This window comes from Euprymna scolopes, chromosome 38 (genome assembly GCF_053919585.1).
Source record: "Euprymna scolopes isolate OS-2025 chromosome 38, ASM5391958v1, whole genome shotgun sequence".
In the NCBI taxonomy this organism is placed as follows: Eukaryota; Metazoa; Mollusca; class Cephalopoda; order Sepiida; family Sepiolidae; genus Euprymna; species Euprymna scolopes.
In genome coordinates this window covers 24,568,756-24,592,974 of record NC_136519.1, presented here as the reverse complement: position 1 = coordinate 24,592,974, position 24,219 = coordinate 24,568,756, and the positions used below count along the sequence as shown (strand labels likewise).

Genomic DNA, 24,219 nt, shown 5'->3' with positions numbered 1-24,219 from the left:
ACAATGTTTCAAGTGAACTACATTAACTTCTTAAAATGAAATAAATTTGAATCACTAATTGATTTGAAGAAAATTATTAAATCCATTCTTAACGCAGAGGGGGCAAGGGTTAATTGACCCTAACCCTAAGTCAGGAGGAAAATGAAAAAGTTGTTTTTACTCCATGTTTTGACAAGCTTCTGTGACTAACCTTCACTCCCGATCTGAAATGGAACACGTACATCAAATCCGTTGCCAAGGCCACTGGGAAAAAGGGGGGATTATTCCACTGCTCTAGTAGATATCTCACCGCCGATGCAATTCTCTAACCATATAAGAGCCAAGTACATCCTAGGATGGAGTACTGTTTCCGCAGCTGGGCAGGAGCTGGCAGAAGCACCTTATCCTGCCTTGACAGAGTTCAAAGTAGATTTTGTAGCCTAGCAAGGGATGCCCTTTTCTCTTTCCTGCAACCTCTTCCCCACAGAAGAGACATTGCGAGCTTGTCTCTGCTCTATCATTATGTTAATGGCAAGTGCTCACCTTAGCTCCAATCTATAGTCTCCCCCTTTCTTTTTATTCAATCTTCACCCCAAACAAGGCAAGTGCCACTTTGAAGTAGGGGGCTTCTATTGGGGACATAATTTGCGGGGGCATTCTGAAGGGAGATGAGTAGAAAGATGTTTGTTCACATTACACTTGAACTTCTGCATATCAGTACAGTTGGGAAAGCAGTATTTCAGAAGGGAGTTCCAAAGACTTGCAGTTCTGGGGAAGAAACTATTGAAGTAAAAGGCCTTCTTACACCTAGGCATCTCTACTGTAAAGGGGTGGGACTTAGTTGCTTGTCGGGTTTGTCGGCGGTAGTTACGTCGAGGAGGTACAAGTGCTTGCAGTTCGTCAGAGCATTCACCATTAAAGTATTTGTAGAACAGGCAGAGGGATGCAACATTTTGTCGATGGGACAGAGGTTGAAGCCTAAATGACAGTTCAGGACCTATCAGGTTGGCGACTCTCTTTTGAACCCTGTCCAGGAGTGAAAGACAAGCAGCAGATGCATCAGCCCAAATGTGACAACAGTACTCCATACATGGGTGAAAGGTGGCCTTATAGAAGTACAGGACACTTTCAGGCACAAGTAATTTTCTAGCATGGCAGAGAGAGCCCACCTTTTTTGCAGCAGCCTTGGCAATGCTCTCAATGTATATATTCTAGTTCATGTTTCCTGTAAACGTTAGGCCGAAGAGTTTAAAGGAAGTATTTTCAGGCAGTCTGTTCTTGGCTATTGCTATTAGTGGTAGCCACACTTTCACAAAAAACAGTCATCTAGTTGAAACCACTGTGCCTAAACCTAGATATAGATTCCATGAACAAAGTTTCTTTCTTAGAACTGCACGTCTGTGGAACTTTCTTCCGTTGACCTTCTTTCCAGCTGACTACAATATGGTGATCTTTAAGTCCAACATAAACAAATTCTTCATGAGCCGTACCCTTAAGTAATCCAATTTACCAAATTTCCACTGCTAACAATTACTACGATATTGTCCCTTTGACTACTGTACATTCATTAACTCTTATCCTCGAGTGGCTTCTGGGCCTTGGTAAGTGGCAACTCCTTTGTAACAAAACAAAAATAATTATTTAATGTCCGTATTAATTCACTCTTCGTCAACCGTTTGGTGGAGCTACCTAAGAGAGGCGTTTAAAAGTACACCTGCAAACCTTATGCTAAGAAATACCAGCTCCGACTACGAACACTTGTTCGGTAAAGCGACTCACAAGATTATTAATCGAAACTGTAGCAAAGGCCACTCAGCCGGTTCAAACGAATATGTTCCTTTTCGCAGGACCTTAAGATGTTCAGTCTGATCCACTTACAAAGCCTTAATAAGTCTATTTATGATTAACGGTTCTGATATCCTGTTAAATTTTATATTAGGTCTAATTAGTAAATGATTGTCACCCAGGATATGTGCTGCTTCTTTGAGTCGTCTTACTCTCCACCATTCTTGATCTGTAATTTTTACTTCATCCAATAATGGTAGATTTACGACTAGAAATAAAATAGGTTTAAGGCTCTCAAAATTCGTACTCCGCAAGGACTCATACGCAGTGTTTAGAGTATTTGGAAAAATCAATTGTAAAAAAGTGATATTCTCCTGAAGGTCGAAGGTTCAATTCTCAGTGTGGCCGACCGAAAAATACAATTGCGAATTACTTAAGATCTCTATGCAGTCATGGCTGACAGAATGAGAGCATGCTACACCTGTGAAGTAAATAAAGGGTTCCATTCAAAATTCTGTCGAAATTCCCGAGTTCGACAGAAACATTTTCCGAGTTCGACAAGATACACCTGAAGAAGGTTGGAGGTTACATCGACCGAAACATTGGGAAAATGACACTCAAGATGAATCCAAATAATATGAATTAGTAGGACTGCTATGAAATACGAAACGTCTTTATATGATATAATAAATGAAGATATATTGGTGTTTCTGTATTGTGGAAGTACCTGACGAGAAAGTCATAATACAGGAGTAATTCGGCTAAGGAGTAAGTCGTGTAGTCATATCAATTATTTATATACTATTAGAGAAAAGGAAACTTGCCCGGTCATGAAATACACTGAAATATATTTTAATTTATGCAGATTTAGTATTTATTATTAGAGTTAATTCTCTATTGAATATTATATTGTACCTAATATATAGTAATGATTCCAAAAGATTTAAAAATAAATAAATGACTTTGGTGCTCTCAGCTAGAATCAAAACCAAAACATTTAATGATCCAGACGCATTCCCTACTGTTTGAGCTATCGACAGATAGATAAGAAAATTTTTTAAATTAAGCCACTTCAAGCTATGATAAATTTGCACAAAAGGAATAGAAATGTGTTGACAAGTTGAAAATGAACATTTTGCATTTCAACTTGTCGATATATTTTTGTAACATGTTATTCATCCATCCAAAACAAAGATTTTACTCGTTATAAAACATGCTTCGTGTATGATTAATATTTCCTGTTAATTTCGATATTATGTGGACTGTAGTTTAAGAGTTTATCGGTTAAATATTTTCACACGGACACACATACATACATCTACTGTTTTATTTATATATAGATTTAATTCTGTTGCATGTATGTATGTTGCAACATTACAGTTAAATGATTGATCCAAAGCCAAACAAATCTCAGCACTTTTGATCCAATTTTCTTAGCAATGTCAGAAATTAAATGGACTTTATTGGCAGGAAAAAATAGAAAAATGCAACAAGTCATGTAATATTTTCACAAAATTTAGGCAATAAAAATAAAAAATGATATCATCATATACAATATGATGATATCATTTTTTAAATTTTTATTGTCTTAATTTTGTTGGTTGGTTGTTTTTGTTTTACGGCATATCAACCCTTTTCAGGTCATTTATTGCTGAATCTAGTGATTTGGAAGAAAGTTTTTAATGGAATATATTTGGGGGTTTTTTTCAAGTCAGTTTTTACTTAACCCATAGTTGGGGCCCTAACAGGTACTACCACTCTGGGTCAGAGTGGACCTGGGAGCAACGGAAATTAAGGGGTGGCTCCACACTCCCCAAAACCCGCAAGCTGGAGCCTCACCATTGGATATAGTTTAAGGTCATATCCAGGACCCTTAATTTTGTGAAAATCTTTATATATTAGTGATGGGACGATTCCAATATTTTTCCCGATTCCAATACAATTACCGATTCCATACTAAATTCCCGATTTTTGTCGAGAATTGTCCAAAATTCCGACTTTTTTTTTTGGCTTTCACTTTAATAAGAACGTGCATTTATGAGGTGAATTTATTCGAAACAATATGATTCAACTCAAAAAAATAAATAAAAGCTAACATGAATTAAGATTAAAGTTAAGGTGTTATTGTGGACCCTCACCCCTTTTAAAAAACCTTGTTAAACTTTGTGACATATTTACATTCTATGGAGGTCAGGCACGAATGAACACCCAATAATTTTATTATACCATATTTCTTCAAAATGAAACAATTATGAAAGTATACTTACGCAAATAGATATGAAAAGTCTTTGTTAAAGTTTGTGCCATATTTCCATGGAGTACAGGCACAAACGCTGACCCCACAATTTTATTATACCATCCCTATTTAAGTTGAAACATACTTATCAAAGTATTCTTATGTACATCTATATCAAAAACCCTTGTAAACGTTTTTTTTTTTTTTTAATTTTTTATTTCCATACTTTGGGGGCCAGGCGCGAACATAGACCCCACAAATTTTATGAACCTATCTATATATCTATAAAAGTGAACGTGTCTGTCTGTCTGTCTGTGTGTCTGTGTACATTTCCCTACGCAATAACTCTGTCAATTTTTAGTCTATAGACTCGAAATTTGAAATACCGGGTACTGAGATTTGGGAAAATCGATGTGACGGGTGTCAGCCAGAAATTTGGCTGTTAAGGGGTCAAATGTCAGCGATTTGACCTTTAAGAACTCTATCAAACTCCTCCAACAATTTTGGGTCTAGACATTTGAAATTTTATATATAGGTTCCTTGAACCTGGATCAAACTTAATAAAGTGATTTGAGCCCGAAACTATAAATTTTAAGGGGTCATAATAGGGGTCAAAGTTTTAAAAAATTAACCATTTTTTTTGTTTTTTTGCTTTTTTTGCACAGCATACACCTCCAAACACTCGAGCAAGGGGTCAAAGTTCAACGATTTGACCTTTGAGAATTCTACCAAACTCCTCCGCCAATTGTGGGTCTAAACACTTGAAATTTTAAATATAGGTTCCTTGGACATGGATATAACTTAATAACTTGATTTGAGTCCAAAACAATAAATGTTAAGGGGACATAATAGGGATCAAAGTTTTAAAAAATTGACCGCTTTTTCTTTTTCTTTTTTTTTTCTCAACATACACCTCCAAACACCCGGGCAACGCCGGGCTGAAATGCTAGTATATGTATATATATATATATATATATATATATATATATATATATATTTAGTTTGGAAATACCTACTTTATATTTGGTTCAATATAATAATCGATACAGAATTGTCGCTATAATAATAAATACATAATCTGCGTGAATTAAAATATCATATTTAAGCATATCTTACGATCGGACAACGCCGGGTGCCCCTGCTAGTATTTTATAAAAGCAAAATATGACATTTGCTGAGTTCCCTTTGTCTTTCTCATTGATTTGAAAATTTGTTTCCAGATATTTATTGATTTCCTGACAATTCTACATAGCAGACCTCCCCATCTCCAACGCTGTTCGTATTGACTTTGTTTTTAATTGTCTATTTACAACTGAATACTCTCATATTTTCAGGCATTTTTCCCAACACACATCCAAGTGGTCTTCTTACTACAGCCCGTCGGCTTTTTTCAAAGAGCTTTTGCTGATTTCCGATCCAAGTTTGTTAAGGAAGAGCTTGAATTTAAGGTCAGTGGTCTTATTGTTTTCTTGCAGATTTCTATTATTTTCTCATCCAAGTGCAAACTGTAGAATAATCAAAAGAACTGTGTTAGTCAATAACACACAACAACAACAACAATAATAATAATAGCAGCAACACTTACCAAGGGTCCAGCTCATGCACAAGACAGACATCAGATTGAGCTGGACTGAGGGCTTGTATTTATGTACAAGCATATCCAATCAGGTGATTCAGCCAATCACAATCCAAGGAATAGACTGGCCCATGTGTGCACAATGGAATCTCCCATTGTGCCATAAATAGTTCTCCTCTTTCATGAGAGGTAACTTTAGTCTTTGTCAAGTTATCCACAACTTGAACGCTGACCGAAAGTCCACTACACAATCCAACACAAACGAAAACCCCACAATAGTATCTATGCGAAAAAAGGGTCAGATTTAACCGGAATCTGGCCCCTTTTTTCGCACGCATACATACACCGTTTCCTTCCAGTCTTTCACTATCTCCATCTCGGCTTTTAATCCCCCCCCCATCCTTTTTACCTTTCTACTCTCGACTCTAATCCACACCCCTTTTAGTCTTGTTTTCATACAACCAAATCTTATTTATTTTTTAACAACATTTACCGGAACCTCCTGATATTGACTTCCGGTGATGTAAATGGTCTGATATTTTCATTGCAAACTTTGCTTTCGTATAAGTTGTATTACCTGAAGAGGTCTCTAGTTACTAAAAACTAACTGGCCGAAACATGCTTTTGACTGTGTAGCAACACATTACTACTTATGTAAAAACAAATATATATCAAGAAGTAAAAATTAAGCTTACAAGCCAGAAGCGAATATAAATATTAATATTTATATAGTAATCCCAACCAAATAAAAAAGCTCAATATAACCAAAATAAGAAATAGAGCTTGTCCTAAAAAAACACAATTTAAAACTAAATTATAATTTACAAGAACGTATTCTTTGACAGGATACTCAGAAAACAAATATTAAGATTTCTTTAATCCACGGAGTTTCAAAGAAGGTGTTCTCATAATAGGAAAGATATTAGCAAATAATTATTATAGCAAAGCTATGAATTTGCTGGTATTTGCTGGCATGAATTGAAACTGCGTTATATGAAAACTAGTCATATATGTTCGTGTAAGGATTTCATGAAATGAGGAAAAGACGTGAAAATGAAAAAATTAAAATGATGAAAGGATATGCCTTTCTCTGATGAAAAGAATGCATTCTTTGAAACTCCATGGATTAAGGAAATCCTAATACTTCATTTTGAGTATTTTGTCAAACAATAAATTCTTGTAAATTATAATTTACTGTCTTAAATTGTATTCATCTATATTATAGACTAGCTGGACGCCCAGCGTTGCCCGGTCGTACAATACACTTAAACATGATATTTTCATTTATGTAGATAGCTTATGTATTATTATCAATCCTATTGACTATTAAATATCACGAGGAATAATTTGCTCGGTGGACTAATTTGCAAAAAAGAAGTAAAAATAAAAAATAATAATAATGTTCATTAAATTCCGTCTGTGTTTGTTTACAATATCACGTCAGCTGATATTTGGGCTTGACGATGAATGCCCTGGAAAAGTCACTTCTGATTAATGTTTATTTTTAAAATATGCAAACGAAAAAATGATTTTCTTGTATGGGTTACCTGGGTGTCAAGAAGTGATATAGTAAAGATATTGAACAACCCAACCCTAAAAAAAACGTTTCAATCAGCGATACAGCTTATATGAAAGCAAAGTTTGCAAGAAAAATATCAGGTTTTCCTTGTCACATGAATGTGATGAAATAAAAAAAATGTCCACCTTTATGAATCCTATAAAAAAGATACACGTAATCCTATATATGTCCGCTCTCTCTCTCTCTCAAATCAGCCTAAAACTATCATTAACTCTCTTCCGTTTGCCTGTTTCCCACCTGACTACAACTTGGATGTCTTCAAATCCAACATAAACAAATTCCTGACAAACTGCTCCCTTAAGTAAGACACTCTATCAAATCTCCAATACTAATGATTACTACAATACTATCTCATTGATTACTGTACACGCAATAACCCTTATCCCTGAGTGGCCTCCGGGCCTTGATAAGTGGTAACCACCATGTAAAAAAAATAAAACATATCCCAAATCCATTAGCAGAGGAATTAGCTCTAACTCCTCATTCAAGGAAATATTTGATAAACAAAAAAACTTTTACAATAAGGCCGTTATAAACAGTTGATATAAAAAAGACTTCATTAGAGTATAAAGAACCTGCAAAGAAAACACCCGAATAAAACCTGTAACGCAAAAGAGGAAAAGCCTTCGAAATAACGTCTTTTAAACGTATGTTGAGATCACTAGGCACGAACTACTTGTAAAAATGTTGCTGCAAAAAAGTGACCCCTCCTTGCAAAAAACGGCTGAGTTAATGGTCAAAGAATTAATGTTTTTGGCAAATGGTACCTCTGTTTTTATCGTAAGTTGTACTCATTAATAAGAAAAAATTAAAATAAAATGGTGAGGTACACTCAGGCTGGAACAGGGGATCATTCGATCTGTAGTCGAATGCTCTACCACTGTGCTATATCTCCAGATGTCAATAATTCTGTATCTTTTTTAAGAAGAAATGATTTGTTGAAGTTTTATTATCTCCCTTGCCAGTGTAAGGTATAAAAATTTTCCTGTAAAAATGTTTCTTTTATCTATAAGAAAAAAACTTCTAAGGATCAAATTTTTTCGATTTCCGATACTTATTAGATGAATTTCTGTACAAAACATATCTAAGAACACTGCCAGACATATAAATTAGCTTTGTGTGAAATTTGCAAAAGATAAGCTCAGCCGTTTCGGAACCTATGAGGGAAGACCTCACACATACACGCACACATATTACAATTTACAGTCTTAAATTTTATTCTTTTATATATATATATATATATATATATATATATATATATATATATATATATATATGTTGTTTTGAAAAAAGAAAAACCGAATGAATTTATGAAATAATCAACGTTTCGTCCCTATTGCAGAGGAAACTTAGACATAAATTAAATTTCAAAACAATATAACGTCAACCATCGCTGGTAGTTTTATTTTATTTTTATACACACACAGTAATACTGTATGTGTATAAAAATATTATCTCACTGTAATATTTAGTATGACAATAACTCATATATATATGTACATATATATATATATATATGTACATATATATATATATATATGTACATATATATATATATATATGAGTTATTGTCATACTAAATATTACAGTGAGATAATATTTTCAAGACGATCCTAGCCATAAAGGTAAAGCTCGATATAAAAAATAGAGCCAAAATATAAATGTAAAGATTGAAGTTAAATTCTGTATATTAAAATATACGTAGAAATATATTCAAATTGAGAATTTATTGTTTACTAATTGCATTCTTCTCCATATATTCCTTGTTTCAAACAATAAATTCTTAATTTGAATATCATTTTGTGTATATTTTAATCTACAGAATTTAACTTCAATCTTTATATATATATATATATATATGTATGTATATATATATATATATATATATATATATATATATATATATATATATATATATATATATATATTAATTTTTGAAATAATGTACCTTTTGTACATATTAATTAAACCGTAAACAAACAGACAGGTAGAAATATGACTTTATCATAATATATATATATATATATATATATATATATATATAATTTGTTTATATGTGTATATGTACTGTGTGTATGTGCGTACTTATATGTGTATATATTTAAATCTGACGTAGCACCTTCTCATTGGCTATACCTCCTCCGCTCCTCCTCATCCTCTTTTCCATTCCCCTTTTCCCCCGTGTATACTCATCACTTTCACTACACCGATGAAGACTGAAGGATCTGTCGAAATTATGTACCTGTAAAAAAGTTTTTTAATTTTTTTTCATAATATTATTTTGTATTCCTGCACGTCACCAATAGAAAACGAATAAAGAAAAGTTATAAGCTTTTATACTTTTCGTATTTTTTTTTTATACATTTCCATTCATATATATTCATATATATCTTTTTTCCGCTCTTCTCGCCCCCCTCCCCTGACATCATTCACTCTTTCATCCCATCATAACGAACATTTCTGTAAAAGTCTGAGGAAGCTACAGACGGCCAAAAAAACAGCCGAGTAGCTGAAACAATAAACAATAATGTAACTTAACTGAAAGATACGGTAATAAAAAATAAAACGTATATATATATATATATATATATATATATATATATATATATATATAACAAAGGCTTCCTTCAGTCTTAAAAGACTATGGATACCTACGGTAAGGGTGCCTACATGTGAAATTTTTGTGGCAAGAGTTGCACAATCACCAACCACACCTCTCCTGAGTCCACATTATTGAATACCAGTGGCAAGTGGAGGTTCAGAACGACTGGAAACAATGCTGAGATAAGCGGAAAGCACATACAGTGCCTAGAATTCCCAAATATTCACCCATCTGGTACTAGCCAGGCTCAACGTTGGTTAACTTCGATGATCTGACGAGAACCGGTGTGTCAATGTGATTATGCCGTACAATATATATATATATATATATATATATATATATATATATATATATATATATATATATATATATATATACTAGCGTTGACCACATGTTTGATTTAGAGAACTTTAAAACGTATCCATCTTGGTCTACGAAAATCAAATACAAAGTAACTCTCATAGCTCAAAGGAGAAATAACTCTCATGGATTTAACAAATAAGCTTACTTCTGGTTTAAAACGCAACTATTGTCAGCTATTACTAATCAAAATTAAATTAAATTAAATTTGAATTAAAAACAAATTAAATAAATCAACTTTAAGTAATGTTTCTAAATAGAACTTAACAAACAATTAGTAACATCTAGCTAATTATTAAATAGATTTTCTTGAATATAATATGCAAATGAGGTTACTGATTGAATGTAGATTTCCTTTAAATAAATGGTATATGTTGAAATTATGCTGGAATAAAGTGTACAATCCGTTTGCAGTAGGAAAATTAATTTTTGAAACAATGCACCTTTTGTACATATTAATTAGAAATATGACTTTATTATAATACTAGCAATGGGTGCCCGGCGTTGCCCGGGTGTTTTGAAGTGTATGCTGAGCAAAAAAAAAAAAAAAAACGGTAAATTTTTTTAACTTTGACCCCTATTATGACCCCTTAAAATTTATTGTTTAGGGTTCAAATCAAGTTATTAAGTTGGATCCATGTCCAAGGAACCTATATCTAAACTTTCACGTGTTTAGACCCAAAATTGTAGGAGGAGTTTGGTAGAGTTCTCAAAGGTCAAATCGTTGAACTTTGACCCCTTAATCGCCAAATTTCTGGCCGAAAACCAATCACATCGATTTTCCCAAATCTCAGTACCCTGTATATCAAATTTTGAATCTGTAGGCTTAAAATTGACAGAGTTATTGCGTAGGGAAATGTACACAGGCACACAGACACACAGACACACACACACACACACGCACACACAGAGACACTTTCACTTTACATATATATATATATATATATATATGTAATTTGCATCAAAAGTTTCATTGAACTTTTAGAAAAGCATCAAAACACATTTTCATGTATTGCAATTTATTGTAAATATTTACTATGAAAAATTTATTGTCTTAACAATCCACTGATTTTAAATTTCAGGTGGAAAATAATCTTCTATATATCTATAAAGTGAACGTGTTTGTGTATCTGTGTACATTTCCCTACGCAATAACTCTGTCAATTTTTAGTCTACAGACTCGAAATTTTTATAAATAGGTTACTGAGATTTGGGGAAATCGATGTGATCGGTTTTTGGCCAGAAATTTGGCGATTAAGGGGTCAAAGTTCAACGATTTGACCTTTGAGAACTCTGCCAAACTCCTCCGACAATTTTGGGTTTACGCACTTGAAATTTTAGATATAGGTTCCTTGGACATGGATCTAACTTAATAACTTGATTTGAGCCCAAGACAATAAATTTTAAGGGGTCATAATAGGGGTCAAAGTTTTTAAAAACATTGACCTCTGCAGTCTCTTCCAAATTACTCAGACAATTTCTGGTCTAAATATTTGAAATTTTACATAAAGGGTATTCAGAGATAGGGCAAGCTTTTTCATCAGTTTGGGTCGAAAATTTTTAGTTACCAATATATAAATGTATATATGTATGTCTGTTTGCATGTCTACCTTAAACTTTCAATAGAGGCGACAGATTTTACCAAGATCAGTATCGTTTTAAAGTTTGACCTTTCATACGACAAATATCGAAAAATTCGCTAAAAACATTAATATCTTCCCCTTCAACTATGCACTTTTCTACAGGGGAGGGAGTCACTTTTTTCGCCGATATTTTTTAAAGTTTCCTCTCCTTTAGATTGTCTAGCCTTAATTTTAAAAAATGTTGCTTCCAGTTTGGCGGTGGTCGTAACAGCATAAACGTTAGGTTTTACCCCGTTCTTTTCCTCCTTTGCAGTACGGGTTCGAGCCTGCCTTCCTACTACCACTTTTTTTTTTTTTTTTTTTTTTTTTGCTCATCATACACATCCAAACACCCGGGCAACGCCGGGCGCCCATGCTAGTGTACTAAAAGTTTGAAATGTTACATCATGTTTTAGAGCATTCCCATAAATTATCTGAAAAAAAATTTTTCACCTAGTGCCATTTATTTATAAAAGTTTGTTTCCCTATATGCAAGGCGGTTCATCATGCAATAAAAAAAAAAGTGTGTGTGTGTATATATATATATATATATATATATATATATGTATATATTTGTAGTCATCGACATACAGTCCTGTTTCGTTGTATCACAACTCATCAGTGCCGCTAGACTAGCACCTGTCCCAAGCCAAGGATTGAACCTAGAACCGTCATGTTGACAGTCAGCAATTCTACCATTCGACCACGGAAACAATACCCACAAATAACCTCGCCGAATGCCTATTTTAAACAGACATCTATCCATCACTTTTATAGTGCTCAAACCGCCTGTTTATAAACAAACAAACAGCGAGCTTCGTATTTATATATACATTAAATGGCGTCAATCGCTTTATTGCAAATTAGTAAAATATCAATATTTCACTAAACATATGTCACAAAAAATAAAAATTGTATAATCAAATGACTGCTTTAAGGTTAATTATTTCCCAAAATTTTATTCAAATTCATGCGATATTCATGAAGTTATGACATTTTATTCTTTATCAAGGAATTTCCACTGTCCATCGCTTCATTGCAGGTCTCTTAAAATGTTGTATTAGGGCAAAAATACAATGTCTAATCATGAAAACTTTACTTTTTATTATATTTTTCTGTTAAAGAATAATACACAAAAGCACACCCTAGGTGCTAAGCCTCAAATAAATGAATTATTTATTGCCATATCCATCATTTTTTTTTTAAATAACTTTAAACAACTTTTTGTTCCCCAAAGTAGTCAATTGCTTGATCTGAAAAGGAGTTATGGTTCTGGCGACATCAGCTACTTTCCTCCACAGAGCATCCGTTGAAGTAAATTGCTGTTCTCCCTGATAAACACCTCTTTTCAATATTGACCAGAGATGTTGAACGGGGTTAAGATCCGGAGAACACAGTGGCCAGCTAGGTGTGTCAGAAATTTCATGAAAAATAGTGAATAATTCCACCCTGTCTTTCCAAGCTTATAACTCCTCGAAAAATGTAATTCAAGCCCTAATTCTTTTTCAATCAAAGGAGCAAGGACCAAGGTTTCATTTGAATAAAAAACAAAAAAACAAACAACATGTTTTTTTTTTAAAAAAGGTTTTAAACTTCGGACTTTACAGGTAAATTTCTAAAAAACACTACTTTTTTTTTGTTTTAAATTTGAATATATTATTTATTGACCTTTTCTCTTCAATTTGTGATATATAACACTTTGGTGAGTAAATTAATTATTTACTTTTTAATAGACATTTCAAAATGGGAGGCGTGAATTATTCGACACCCTGTCTTTCCAAGCTTATAACTACTCGAAAAATGTAATTCAAGCCCTAATTTTTTTTTTTTTTTTCAATTAAAGGAGCAAGGACCAAGGTTTCATTAAAAAGAAAAAACAAAAGAAAAAACAAACAACGTGGTTTTAAAAAAAAAAGGTTTTAAACTTCGAACTTTACATATAAATTTCTAAAAAAACACTACTTTTTTTTTGTTTTAAATTTGAATATATTATTTATTGACTTTTTCTCTTCAATTTGTGATATATAAAACTTTGTTGGGTAAATTAATTATTTACTTTTTAATAGACACTTGAAAATGGGGGGGGCGTGAATTTAAAAAAAACGTTTGTCTAAAATATTATATTCGGTTTATTGGAAAGAGCATCAAATTTCACATTGACCCTGAAAATATCGTAAAAATAGAATCAGATAAATTTTGATAGATTTTTAAAGTTTAAAAATTGAAAAATATTGAGTTCGTAAAATTCATTACTGTTTTTTTGAAAATAAAAAAAAATATTTCTATTACTTTTAAAACAACTTTAATAGTTTATTTTGGAAGTATAATCCATAAAGAAAATAAACAACCCACTTTTAAAAGAGAAATTATGAGTTTTTTTATATTTTATTCGCAGTTTCGAGTTAGGGGTGTCAAAAATTCCTACAAAAATTCTGATACACGTAGTGGCCAGCTCATGAGCGTTTCTCCAAAGAAGCCCATAGATTCAAGGAAGGCTGCAGTCGCTCTAGCAGAATGAGATGGTGCATTGCTATGTATAAAAATCATCTGAAAGCGACGTGACAATGGTAGGTCATCTAGCCATAGTGACAAATGCTTATCCAAAAATGTCGTATATACATTGTTGGTAAGTTTTACACCCTCTGGGACTCAGAATGGTCCAACCAATTTATCCCCAATGATTCTCGTCCAAAACATAATGCCTCCACCTCCTTGTTAGCGATGAACTCTGTAACGGGTTGCAGTTCTGTTCAAGTTCCAAACTTTGGCCCATCCATCCGGATCATCAAGAGTAGCAAGGGTCTCATCTTTAAATAGGGCATGTTAGAAATCCATTTTCATGTAATTCTGTGTCCAAGCCATTCGTTTTTCCCTATGTTGTTTGCTCAATGGAGACATTGGAAGAGTTTTAATGTTCCTTGCCATCTCATTCAACACATTATATCGGGCCTGCCCGAATCTTGGAGTGATTCCAGCTCTTGCACAAATGGAAGCACTGGTGCTGCTTGGGTTTCGGTTGACTTCGCTACAAATTTTCCAAATATCACGATGTGAAAGGTTTCTCTTGGTGCCCTTATACTTTCTGGATTTGGTGTTGAGGTTGTTCACGAATCAAGCCAAAGTTCTTGGATCCCTTTCCAGCTCCATAGCTAAATCTTTGATGCACAATCCTTTTGTGAGTCCAGTAACAGTCCTTTCCTTTCTGCTAACCGTTAATTGCCCCTTTTTTTGATATTTTAAAAGACCTGTAATAAACCGATGAACAGTATAAATTACTTGATAATAAATGAAATGTCATAACTTCGTGAATATCACATGGATTTGAATAAAATTTTGGAAAATAACTAACCTTGAAACAGTCATTTTATGATACAATTTTCATTTTTTTGTGACATATATTTAGTGAAATATTGATATTTTACTAATCTGCAATAAAGGGATTGACACATTATATATATATATTATTTTATTCAATTTAGGTAAAAATTACCATGAGTCACTACAGTAAATTTGCTGTTTCACTCTTAAAAGAACATTGTCAGGCGACAAGAGACCTTTGGTTTCATTCGGGACCAGTCATTTAATCTATAACATATATATATATATATATATATATATATATATATATATATATATACATACACACTAGTGTTGGAATGATTAATCGGAATTGGGATTCGGAAAAATCGGAGCTTTTTTGGGTATCGGAATCGGAAAAATTTGAACCTATTTACCGATGCCAAAACCGATTCCTTTAATTATCCTTTTTATTTGATTTTGATTTAAGAGACATCTTCCACTGCTTGTAGTAAAAATAAAAAAATAAATATTTATTGATTTTTAAACTTCCAGTAAGACTAAAATCTATGGATCATCCCCCTCACAAGTGTGTTTTTACATTTGAGAAAATATAGGCACATTTTAAATGTGTTTTTTTTTCAGTAATCGGGACAAAATAACACTTTTATAATAAAATATTTAGAGATTTATAAAGAATTGGAATCGGTAATTGTATCGGAATCAGGAAAAATATTGGAATCATCCCATCACTAATACACATACACAGTTTTGTGAGGAGGCTTCTACAGCACATCTGGCAATGTTGTCATATTTGTGGTCTAATATGCAAATCTATAAATGGCCTGACACGGCATTTGAAGATTCACAATATTATCATGCGATCACCTTTACAAGAAGGAAAGTTTTTTTATGTTACATTTGTGAACTTTCATGTAGGACTAAAGCTGGATTAAAAAGTCACTTACGTGCATACGGACGCAATAACACTTAACTGAAGAGATGGCAAACTTCTGTCAAGAAGTAGTAATCATCATATCATATTATATACATATATATACATATACGTATGTATATGTGTATGTATGTATATATATGTGTGTATGTTTATAGATATGTGTGTGTATGTGTATATATGTATGTGAGCGTGTATATGTATGTATGTATACTAGTGACTGTCTTCAGTGTCATGTTTGCTCGAGCGTGTGAATTCGCTGGTAGGACTAAAAAAGAGTCATTTTTGGGTTCATGGACTTTAAGTGTCTGGGGGTGTGGCATTCGTCTGACAAGACGTTGCAATCATCATATATTTACCAGAACTATCCAATGTAAAAGCTTAATGACTGTTAGCATTTAACAACACAACATGTATGAGTAAATAATGTGATTTTAAAATTGTTTGAAATTAAAACTACCTTTAAAAGTTTTTTTTTTTTTTTTTTACTGTAAACATAAACATAAGCAAAAAATGGAGATTAACTATGAATATTTCGGACAATGACTTCGGGCTCGAAAATAAGATGGCATTAGTAAAACATTTTTTTTTAAATTATTTTATTTTTATTGTAGACAAATATGTATTTCCCCCCCAAAATGGATTCTGTTTGATGGCTGTTCTTTTCTAAGGCATTATGTAGATATCCTTTTTATTTTAATCTTAAATTTTTAATCGCTAGACATTTTAATCAAAGAAAATAGCTGTTGTTTCAAGTAATTTTTTGAAGTCCTTTTTTCTAGTTGATGAACAGATGAATAGAAGTGAATCCCTCCTTTGTCAGGGGGGGGGGAATAAAATGCGAACCGACATTGGATTGCATAGCTGACATACTAGATGTGTTTCGTTGTGTTCAAAATCTCCACAATTATATAAGAGGAAGGAACTGTGTGTGTGTGTGTGTGTGTGTGTGTGTGTGTGTGTGACAGAGAGAGAGAGTTCACTATGAACTCGAAAACGGGTGGGTCGATTTTTATGAAATTTCACATGGAGGTACTTTATATGCTTGGCATATAGATTTTGTCTTGGAATGTCTTCAATAAGTATCAATAATTGATAATCCAAATAATTCAATGAAAGGAAGAACAGGCGATTTCGACCAAAGTTAACACCTTACACAGCCTAACATCACAAGTGCATTTGAGAAGTTGAAAGGTTCCACATATAAAATCAACATTAGGTTCTTTCATATTACAATGAATATTTTTGTCTAAAGCACAATTGCGCCACGATACTTGATATTTTCATTTTAAACTTAAATTCAAGCTATTATCACTGCACAAGCCATAAGCCAGGCATATAAAATCAACAGTAGGTTCTTTGATATGGTGTGTTTGAAATGACTGTTTCTATTTAGAGTGTAATTGGCGCATGATACTAGACTTTTGCACTTTAAACATTCATGCAAGCCATTATATATATAAAGTAAATTTATAAAATCAACAGTAGGTTCTCTACAGTGCAATGTAGACTACAATGTATTATGGACTAAGTCATTGCAAGGAAGCATGTGAAGCTTCCTCCCAGTGCACCGCAATGAGTTCCCAACTAGAATAAGCAATCAATCAAGTTGATTGAAAAATGGGCGGTTTCACCAATTTCGATGACAAAAACATGGGAGTGTGAAATATTTGGTGATCATCATTTAATCTTGGGCAACGTCAGATCTTCCTGTTGTGTTATTTAGAAGGTTTGCTTCTTGATCGAGCTGAGTAAAACTAAGACGCCACCTGTTCACAGATTTGCCTTTTATTGTTCTATAATTTTACCTGTTCATATTTGACTTTTAATTGAAATATTCTAGTGTTCACGTCAATTTAAAAAAAAATTCGCTTAAAACCAGCTTAAATTATCGCTCCTAAATCAGTTTAAAATATCCAATAACAGGCAACAAAGCATCTCTAATCGTAATTGTTGTTCCAGGTTATACAACATAACATTTTGTCCATATGCCATGACATTCTCTTAGTGATTACTCATTACTCTCCACCTTTCTGGTTTATCCAATTGAGAAATCGGCTGCAGATTGAAATGTGATGAGAAAACGGTACAAAAGACTGTGTAAAAGCACCAAAACACCGGCAGTGTTCTTGATGCTCCTAAATCTGGTCGTACTAGAGTTACTTCTAACAGGGAAGACAATGCTTCAGACTACTGTTCTCAGCTTGAGCGCTATTCCCACAACTTTTCGGTCGATGTATCCTTCAACCTTCTTCAAGTGGAACTTTTGAACTCGGGAATGTTCACCACCATTTCCTTCCTTCAGGCCATATCTACTCTGACACCAATCACTTTAAACTACTTTTTGTTTGCACTTTGATCTTAAGCAGAAATATATGTACAGGGTGGAACGATAAAAGTGTCGTTCTAAAGAAAACAGCACTACAGCTTTATTTTAAAACTTTTATTGAAAAAAAAATCAATTCAGGTAATTATGTAGTAGAGCTGATATCTATTCAATGTAGCAAATTTCAGCTTCAATCACTGCTTTGATACTGGTCTGGAACTGTGAGCATACTTTTTCCAGAAGCACCAGTGGTAGCTCAGTGAATACTCAGCGGATGGTAGTGAGCAGGCTGGCTTGGGAGGTCATGTTGGTGATGTTCTTGACGTATGACTAAACAAAATAGTCCAATGGGTTCAGGTCGGGGGAGGAGAGGGGGTCAATGAGAGAAGGGTACAAAGTCATAGAATTCCTGAAGCCAAAGCTTAAATCACTTTGGACGTGTGGGCCAGCACCGAATCCTGCTGCCATACCAAAGACCATAACCATGGCTGGAAACTTTGTTGAGTTGTGCCCTCAAATGATGAACTGTCCGGATTTGCAGTTTTAAGGTGCTGGCAATGGTCCTGTTATCGTAACTTGGATCGGTAAAGAGCATGAGTTGTACAGCAGCGCACTCCGATCTTGCTCATTTAACATTGTGTCCCTTTCGCAGACTATAAAAGGTTCCTATTACTCTTGGGATTTGTACACAACTGGCCAACTAGATGATGGTCTGCAATAAAAAAAAAAAAAGAAAGCCGGATTTCATCAAACGGAAATGGAATCATATCATTGTTTTCTAGGGTGACAATTTTATCATTCCACCCTGTATATTTTATATGTAAGCAGTATTTCATGTTGAATGCTATTATTTTATGCTTTCCAATTCTGACGTCTAGAAATGTTTGATGTGCAGTGTTTTGATACGTTTCTCTTTTTTCTAGGTTGTTATGTGCAATAGCCATGAAGAGTTATTTGAACATATTGATCCTACTCAACTCACTAAGGACTTGGGCGGAGATATTGAATATGACCACAAGGAATGGATTGAACAGAGGGCAGTAAGTCCGGACTTTTCTTTCATATCACAATGCAATAAAATTGCAGAGACATTACAAAACTGGTTGTAATAATAATATGTCTTTTTTTCTTTACGTGGGGGGGGGGGCACCCCTTATCAAGGCCCAAAGGACACTTGAGGATAAATGTTAATGGGCATACGATAGTCATTAGGACAACAGTGTAGTAATCGTTAATAGTAGGAATTTGTGTATAATTTGATTATATAAGGGGACGGCTCAACAAAAACTTGTTTACATTGGACTTGAAGACAACAGTTCCCCCCCCCACTCTCTCTCTCTGCCTAAATCTAAATGTAGATTCCATGAACAAAGCTTCTTTCCTAGAACTACCCGCCTGTGGAACTCTATTCTGCTGGCCTTTTTTCCAACTCACTACAACAATATGGTCAAGTCCAATGTAAACAAGTTCTTGTTGAGCCATCCCCTTAAATAATCAAATTATAATCAGTTTCAACCACTAACGTTTACTGATTTCAGAGTTTTTTTAAAAAAATGATTTGGGTGCCATCGTTACCTATTGTTTGAGCTATCGACAGATAGATAAGAAAGATTTGATATTAAACGACTTCAAGCTATGAATGAATTTGCGCATGCACAAAAGTAATAGAAATATATCGGCAATTAAGATGAACATATTTCTGTGCATGTAATTCATCCATCCAAACAAAGATTTTATTCATCATAAGGTATCCTTAGTGTATGATTACTATTTCCTGTTAATTTCAGTGTTTTGTGACCAGTAGTTTAAGAGTTTATCGGTTAAATATTTACAGACACAAACACACACACACACACACACACACACAGCAAGGATACTAAAAAGAACTCTCGGTTGGTTTCAATACTGTTGACAGCTGGTTTGGTTGCCTCATACCCAGCATTACAATCTTCAAAGAAAGAAAATGAAAAAAAAATACATACATTTTATTTATATAGATTAAAATAATTATTAATCTTTCTAATTTTGATTTTGCAGCTGAAATCAAAACATGTTTCTATGTTATCAGTTGTTTAGGCAATACTACAAATTTCTTTTAATAAACTATAGTGGAGTGCGTTATTACAATGGTAAGAACATGGTATAACAATAACAAATGAAAATTGGTTAGTTAGAATCAAAGTTTACTATGTCATCCTAAATGCTATTTAGGACTCACAAAAAAATCTTTCTTTTTTTTTTTTTTTTCAACTTTTTAAGTAAATGCCAGTAAACCAAAAATTGACAATTTGGTAGAAAACTGTTCTCCACACACATAACATGTAAGGTTACTTTTATGTATATGTGTGTGTGCGCATATATATATATATATATATATATATATATATATATATATATATATATATATATATATGTATGTATATATATATATAATGGAAATAGTATTCTGATGAAATAGAGAGATAAAAAGGAGCCAACCAAGTTATGTGTTCATCAACGTTTCATCTTTATTACGAGATTTCCTTTGGATGAATGAAATTAAGAAAACAAAACATCAGTAAAAATATTTGAAAATATATTTTTGATGTAATGACCTTGTTCCATTTCAGAAACGAAAAATGTCGTTGGAAATTCAAAAAGGGGGGAGGGTCATAGCATTGTGAAAGAGAGTAAGATTTTTTCATTTATAACGTCATATAGCCGTTAATATATTTAAAAAGATATGATGTAATTAATTGTTTTTTTAGGAACAAATATGTCCATTGTAATTCAAATAAGGATATGTAACTGAAATGAAATGAGTGTATTTTTGTTACGTAATTTATTGACTGATTATATGTATTAATTATTATAAAAAAATCTTACTCTCTTTCACAACGCTATGCCCCCCCCCTTTTTTTTTTTTTTTTTTGACTTCCCAACGACTTTTTCGTTTCTAAAATGGAACAAGGCCATACATTTCAATAACGTCAAAAATATATTTTCAAATATTTGTACTGGTGTTTTGTTTTCTTAATTTCATTTATCCAGAGGAAATCCTGCAATAAGGATGAAACGTTGAGGAATACATAACTTGGGTTGTTTCTTTATTACCTTTCTCTCTAATATCTATAAAAGTGAAAGTGTCTGTGTGTGTCTGTGTGTGTGTCTGTGTGTGTACATTTCCCTACGCAATAACTCTGTCAATTTTAAGGCTACAGACTCGAAATTTGATATACAGGGTACTGAGATTTGGGAAAATCGATGTGATCGGTTTTCGGCCAGAAATTTGGCTGTTAAGGGGTCAAAGTTCAACGATTTGACCTTTGAGAACTCTACCAAACTCCTCCAACAATTTTGGGTCTAAACACTTGAAATTTTAGATATAGGTTCCTTGGACATGGATCTAACTTAATAACTTGATTTGAGCCCAAAACAATAAATGTTAAGGGGTCATAATAGGGGTCAAAGTTAATAAAATTGACCGCTTTTTTTTTTTTTTTTTTTGCTCAACATACACCTCCAAATACCCGGGCAACGCCGGGAACCCATGCTAGTTTATATATATTTATATTTCTCTTAGTCTGTCCGTCCATTCTAATTTTTCTTGGAAATTACAGGTCCGATCTGGTTGAAATTTTGTACTAACCATTGTTATAAGGTGCAGCAAACTAAGTATTATGGTATCCATTCGATGTACAGTTAGGAATGAATAAGGATTAGTATTTAATGCAAAAGTGAGCATAAACGATCAATTTGACGTAAAGCATTCATTCTAAGTAAACAATCTAGAAATTGGTACATAATAGTCAAAGAGTGCTCAATACCCTAGATCGAGCAAGTGTGTTTAAATGCTATTTCTTATGTTGTATACAAATCTCACAAGATAACTTTATGTGCTAGATTGTCGATCAGATACCAATTCTCCATTTTTCTTATCATTCATGAATAGGCAAGCGAGAAGTTTTCCACCAACATCAGTAACGTAACGCAGGCACTTGACCAACTGGCTGCCCGATATGAAGAAACAGAAATACCAAATGATGTTGCCGGAACCGAAGCCTTGATTCGAGAACATATCCAAGGAAGAAAAGAACTACTTGATGATTTAAACAGTGCCTCGAATCATGGAGAGATCTTGCTCAATTGTGTAAAAGGAAACAGCCAGGAAATACCATTAGTAAAACTTATACATGTTGTGGCACTGGAGAGGTAAGTCTTCATATCCGTTCAATAATTTTGGTGATAATTAAGGAAAACTTATCTGTAATATCATGCCAATTGGTTAAGCAAGTATCACAGGCCGTTAACACTAACTACAGGGGGAATGACAAATTTCTCGCCCTAAAGAAAACAACGCTACATCTTTATTTTAAAACTATTATTGGAAAAATCAATTAAGATAACTTGACTATGTAGTAGAGGTGACATCTATTCAATGTAGCCACCTTCAGCCTCAATCATTGCCTTGATAGAAGTCTGGAACTGGGAGTATACCTTTTACACAAGTACCGGTGGGAGCTCAGTAAATACTCGGCAGATGGTGGTAATAAGGCTGGCTTTGGTGTGTGGTGAGAGGTCATGTTGGTGATGTTCTCGACGTATCGGGGGAAGAGGGGGGACCAATGAGGGAAAGGTACAAATTTGTAGCACCCTTCTGAAGCCAAGCCTGGGTTTCTTTGGACTTGTGAGCTGGCGCCGAGTCCTGCTGCCACACTCAGCATCTTCCAGAAGCCACCTGATTGCATCAAGCGATCACCACACTCGTCAGCACATCCAGATACACTGGTGTTGACTTTCAAGCCAACTCTGAAAATGTGAGGTGGCATGATGTGGTCCTCATTTGAAACCACACCAAAGACCATAACAATAACTGAAAATGTTGTTGAGCTGTGCCCTCAAGTGTTGAACCATCCAGATTTGCATTTTGAGGGTCCTGGCAATGATCCTGTTGTCATAACTTGGATCGGTAAAGAGCATGAGTTGTATAGCGGCACATCTTCAATCTCGCTCGTTGAACATTGTGTCACTTTCAGACATGATAGAAGGCTCCTATCGCTCTTGGGATTTGTACTCAACTGGCCAACTAGAAGATGGTCTGCAACATAAAAAAGAAAACCTGGTTTTCATCAAACGGAAATGGAATCATGTCGTCTTTTCTAGGGCGGCAATTTTATCATGATATTCTGTAGTAATCATTACTCTGTATGAATTCGAAGATTTAATTGTTGGCAATGAATTGATTAAGTAATTTTTCTTATTAAAAAAATCAAATATTACGATTTTTAGCGATTAAAAATTAAAATAAATTATTTTGAATACAAATAAAATCTCTGTAGTCCAATTGAATTTTAGCAAAAGATAAAACAATATGGTCGCTCCCTTTTTTCTCATGGCTTTGTACTTAATTAAAAAAATGAACTACTTGATCAATTCACATGATTTTTGGAATATGACATCTTCATTCCAAGTGTTGGGGCTATTAATCAGAATTGGGAATTGAAAAAAATCAGAACTTTTTGGGGTATCAGAATTGGTATTTGAATTGGAAAATTCTTTTGTTTATATTCTGATGCCAAAAACGATTCCTTTAATTATCTTTGTTTTTGTTTAAATTTTATTTTGTTTAAAACAAAATTTTTCATCACAGGTAATACAATACAAATAATTAATTTGGATCTCAAAATTTCTCAAACTTAACTGTTTTTTTTTTTTTGTTTTTCTGCAATAAATTAATTTCTGATTGATGTTTTTTTTGTTTTTTTTTTTCAGATTACTTACAAAATTAGAACAAAACAAAATGCAATTTGAAATGTTTTGGGGTCGACATGAAAACAAATTAAGACAGTGCTTACAACTGCGGCAATTTGAAGAAGAATTTAAACTCGTAAGTTATAGTTTCTGTTTTTTTTGTTTTTTGTTT

At 33.5% G+C, this 24,219-nt stretch overlaps 1 protein-coding gene across 25 annotated transcripts in view; it reads left to right on the top strand.

Annotated features, from left to right (window-relative positions):
* The window catches only part of LOC145263096 (guanine nucleotide exchange factor DBS-like), an 810,829-nt gene that overhangs the window by 466,025 nt on the left and 320,585 nt on the right, over positions 1 to 24,219 (top strand). For all 25 annotated transcript variants that reach the window (XM_080120019.1, XM_080120020.1, XM_080120018.1 and 22 more), the window contains 4 exons: positions 5,335 to 5,448; positions 19,241 to 19,357; positions 22,249 to 22,508; positions 24,069 to 24,183. In XM_080120019.1, coding sequence (XP_079976145.1) covers positions 5,335 to 5,448; positions 19,241 to 19,357; positions 22,249 to 22,508; positions 24,069 to 24,183 — 606 coding nt within the window. The remainder of the gene's footprint in view (positions 1 to 5,334; positions 5,449 to 19,240; positions 19,358 to 22,248; positions 22,509 to 24,068; positions 24,184 to 24,219) is intronic.